The sequence below is a fragment of the Semicossyphus pulcher genome, unplaced genomic scaffold, assembly GCF_022749685.1.
Source record: "Semicossyphus pulcher isolate SPU_LCO1_2020_fin unplaced genomic scaffold, fSemPul1.0.p SCAF_17, whole genome shotgun sequence".
Classification (NCBI taxonomy): Eukaryota; Metazoa; Chordata; class Actinopteri; order Labriformes; family Labridae; genus Semicossyphus; species Semicossyphus pulcher.
Window position 1 is genome coordinate 5,123,652 of NW_027211681.1, and position 3,867 is coordinate 5,127,518.

At 43.4% G+C, this 3,867-nt stretch overlaps 1 protein-coding gene across 1 annotated transcript; it reads left to right on the forward strand.

Annotated features, from left to right (window-relative positions):
- Window positions 1–258: 258 nt before the first annotated feature.
- On the forward strand, window positions 259–2,062 carry LOC138595119 (fibroblast growth factor 20-like). Its single transcript, XM_069666453.1, has 3 exons — window positions 259–592; window positions 1,592–1,695; window positions 1,817–2,062. The coding sequence occupies exons 1-3, from the start codon at window positions 259–261 to the stop codon at window positions 2,060–2,062; spliced, it is 684 nt and encodes a 227-aa protein (XP_069522554.1).
- Window positions 2,063–3,867: the final 1,805 nt, after the last annotated feature.

Below are 3,867 nucleotides of genomic sequence, written 5' to 3' on the forward strand. Positions count from 1 at the left end.
GCAGCAACCGGGGATACCTGCACACAACGAGATAAAACGGGACTTAAATCTCAATTAGGTGTCATTCAATTTAATTACCGGAGCTGGTGACTGCGCAAAAACGCGCATCCATTGGGCATTTCATTCGCCCGCACGTCCAACTTTTCTTTTTCACCGGGTTATCCCTCCTCGCTGACTCGTGCCGAGACATTCTGTTCATCACTTGGATCTCGATTTGGATCTCCTGAGCTGTAAACCGGATCGGGTGTCTTATCTGTGATGGGGGCAGCGGCGGAGGTTGGGAGCTTCGTCAACGGATTTCTGGACAGCTTTGGTGCGGCTGGTGCCGCTCCGGCTCCCGTTGGCTCTCATTTCGTACTCACCCCAGCCGGGGCGGTGGACTACAACTCTGTGAGCGGACTGATGATGGGGGGACAGGGGCAGCAGCACGAGCACCTGGTGTCCGCGGAGAGGCTGTCCCGGAGCCTGGCGGACCTCAGCCATCTGAAGGGGATCCTGAGGCGGAGGCAGCTCTACTGCAGGACCGGCTTCCACCTGGAGATCCGTCCTGACGGCACCGTGCAGGGCACCAGGAAGGACCACAGCAGATTCGGTACGGACCCATTCACGAATACACCTACACTCACCATTATTATTATTAGCCTATAAATATTAGTATTACTAGTAGTAGTAGACTAATAGCTGTAGCCTTGTAGTCGATCTGCAATTTTTGCAATAGGTATTCTTCCATTGCAACACACACACACACACACACACACACACACACACACACACACACACACAGAGAGAGAGAGAGAGAGAGAGAGAGAGAGAGAGAGAGAGAGAGAGAACAAAAAAAAGAGAAAGTTCAGTGCAATGCCTTTATTTTTATTGTCTTTGTAGATGTGAATGTAATTAAAATTTTATTCAAATAGTAAATAATGGGGGGTGGGGGGGAGGGCATCTAATAGCATAGCTGCACCATTCCCACCCACTTTATACAATCATGAAACTAATAACATCACGTGATCATGCCCATGCTACTTCAAAGGAGTAACAGGTCACTTCAGCCTAATCAAAAGCTAATAATATAAGTGTCAACCATGTGTGATGTCAGCTGCTGCTGTAAAAGCAGGACTGTGGTCTATGGTGCTAACACTAGATGTTATTCTGCATCCATCACCAAATTTATTTCAAGTCAAATGAGCTTTCCAAGGAGGGACGTTACTTTGAGATTTGTGTGTTTGAACATTTGTTCCACATTTCCTCTTTGCAATCAGATTGGAAGCCGTTTTTTACTTCAGGCAGGAAAGATAAACAGCTGCAGCTTAACAGCACATCAAAAGTAGACCTCTTGGTGATTTCTTCTCAGGGCTGCGAGGCTGAAGCACTTCTGGCACTTGATTTATTCCATTGAGACTTGGACGTAACTTCATGCCAGAGGCCATTCCAGACACCCATTCATTCTTGTCAGAGTCAGCTGGTGTAAATGTACAAAGTTATTTACTGTGCTCTTTTTGTATCAGGTGCATGTATATTTGAGTGTTTTTGAACAAAAGGGTTGGCAAAGTTTATTTCCTTATTCCTAATGTAATGTAAAATGTGTGTGCAGGTATTTTGGAGTTCATCAGTCTCGCCGTGGGGCTGGTTAGCATCCGAGGGGTGGACAGTGGCCTCTACCTCGCCATGAACAGCAAGGGAGAACTGTATGGATCGGTGAGTACACAAATAATGCTATATAAAAATCTTCAACAGATGTGTGTATAACACACAGCCAGCAGGTGGCACATTTTGCATCACATGACTAATGCTTTTCTCCTTATCTTTCCGTCTGTAGGAGAAGCTTTCCGCAGAATCTGTTTTTAGGGAACAATTTGAGGAAAACTGGTACAACACCTACTCATCGAACATCTACCGACATGGGGAAAAAGGCGCGTTTTACTTTGTTGCGCTGAACAAAGATGGGACATCTCGGGATGGAACGAGGTCGAGGCGACATCAGAGGTTCACTCACTTCCTTCCGAGGCCTGTAGACCCGGAGAGAGTACCAGAGCTGTACAGAGACATACTGGGACAGAGCTGAGACTGAAGGGGCTTTGTGTTGACCCCGTCAGAGCCCGTATGGGCTGAAAAGCAAGTGTAAGTTATCCCAACCCTTCTGTGGGAGTGGGAAGATCTTGTTGGTCAGGACGAAACAGGATCATAAAAAGAGCACCAAATCACTCTCTGATGCTGGGATGGAGGAAGGAAAGAGACGCTCTCTAAGGAAGACCAGCCAGGGAGTTTGACTGAACAGCACCAGGGATCATCTGTGGAAGATGTGAAGGCCCCATGACGTTTCCACTAAAATTGCCACTTTATTGGCCTATGCAGATCCAATCCAAATCCAACTACCTGCTAGTCCAAACTGCATGTACAAGAGGACAAAGTGTGGGAAGTAATATGTGAGATATACAACGGGCTGCTTGTAGCTTTTTACTTCTTCTGCTGAGTCGACTCCACTGATTTCGGTAGGCCTTTTAATTTTATTCAAAACACAACTGTGGCTGCTAAGAAAACGATTTATTAAAGTTAATTAAAAAGCATTATCCTCTATACAATGTGGCTGGTTTACACAGGAAGGTAGTTTTATGCACTGGAAAGCAGCCAGTCTGTTTGGGGAATCACCCAGACTGGCTGATGGATTCACTTTGAAACTGCTCCAAAGACAGATGCTGCTCAGAAAATATGACTTTTCTACGAGGTGCATGAGGAACACGAGAAGAAGCAAAGATCCTATGGAGCTTTATGAGGACTTCTTCTGTGGTGGAATACTGCGTGTTCTGTTGGAAGTTGAGAGACATGTTCGAGAACCCTGTGAAGGAATTCTGTTGTTCTCCCATTGACTGCACGGGGGCCGACCGACAGAGACACCTTTACACACCTGTGGACAGATTTTATTCTTATTTATGAGTTTCTGTTTGCTAGAACATACACTATATTTATTTCATATATTTATTTAATTTGAGAATATATTTTTACAGGTATGAGATAAAATAAAAAAATATCAGAACAAACCAAAAAGATTGAAATACTTTCATTATTTGTTGTGTGGTTGTATTAAATGCAGTTTTCCATTCATCCATTCTTTTTGAAGGGGTACATTAGTACTTTGTGTCTGCAGCATTACAGCATTCACATGGCTTTCATTTCCTATGTTGCATTCCAGGTTTGCTACTCGTATGAACGTAGGAATCTAAAAAATTATTATCATTTCGCTGCGTCCCGACTGATCAACATCTGAAAGACAATAGTGAAAAAACACTGCCATATTTCAATATAAAACAACACACAGTATTTGATAAACAGTTAGCTTCAGAACGCTAACACTAGCATACACCCAACAGCTATCTAACATCACTGTTAGCTAGCTATCATAACCACTAGCTGGGATTTTACGCCTTTCCTTGTTGTGTAAAACTATCAAATGTTTAGTGGCTTATCTAACGTTAGCTGTTGTCTAAGCTAGCTACTAGCTTAGACAACAATGTATCAAATGTGCCGTTTTACCTTAAAATGTAGACCAATATCTCTCCGAATTTGGACTATCCACTGTTCTTTCAGTAGCTGATCAGTCGGAAAGTAATAAAAAGATAGTGACTTGTTACATTCACTATATTTGCATGATTTACAAACCTTGAACACAGCAGTATGACACAACAGTTTTTGAGCCTCCCACCCTGAGTGTGACGATGGAGAAAAATGGCCGCTGTGTGAGACGGTGTATGGGTGCAGTGATGAAACAACCTCTATCAAGTCAAAGACTGTGCATTACATACAGAGTATGAGGATATCTGTATTCATTTGGTTAACTTGATCTTCTTGTTGACAAATTCTGATAACATTTCA

Coding starts and splice junctions, on each gene's coding strand:
- LOC138595119 (XM_069666453.1), top strand. CDS start 259: ATGGGGGCAGCGGCGGAGGTTGGGAGCTTCGTCAACGGATTTCTGGAC. Junction 593..1,591: donor GAAGGACCACAGCAGATTCG/GTACGGACCCAT, acceptor ATGTGTGTGCAG/GTATTTTGGAGTTCATCAGT. Junction 1,696..1,816: donor AGGGAGAACTGTATGGATCG/GTGAGTACACAA, acceptor TTCCGTCTGTAG/GAGAAGCTTTCCGCAGAATC.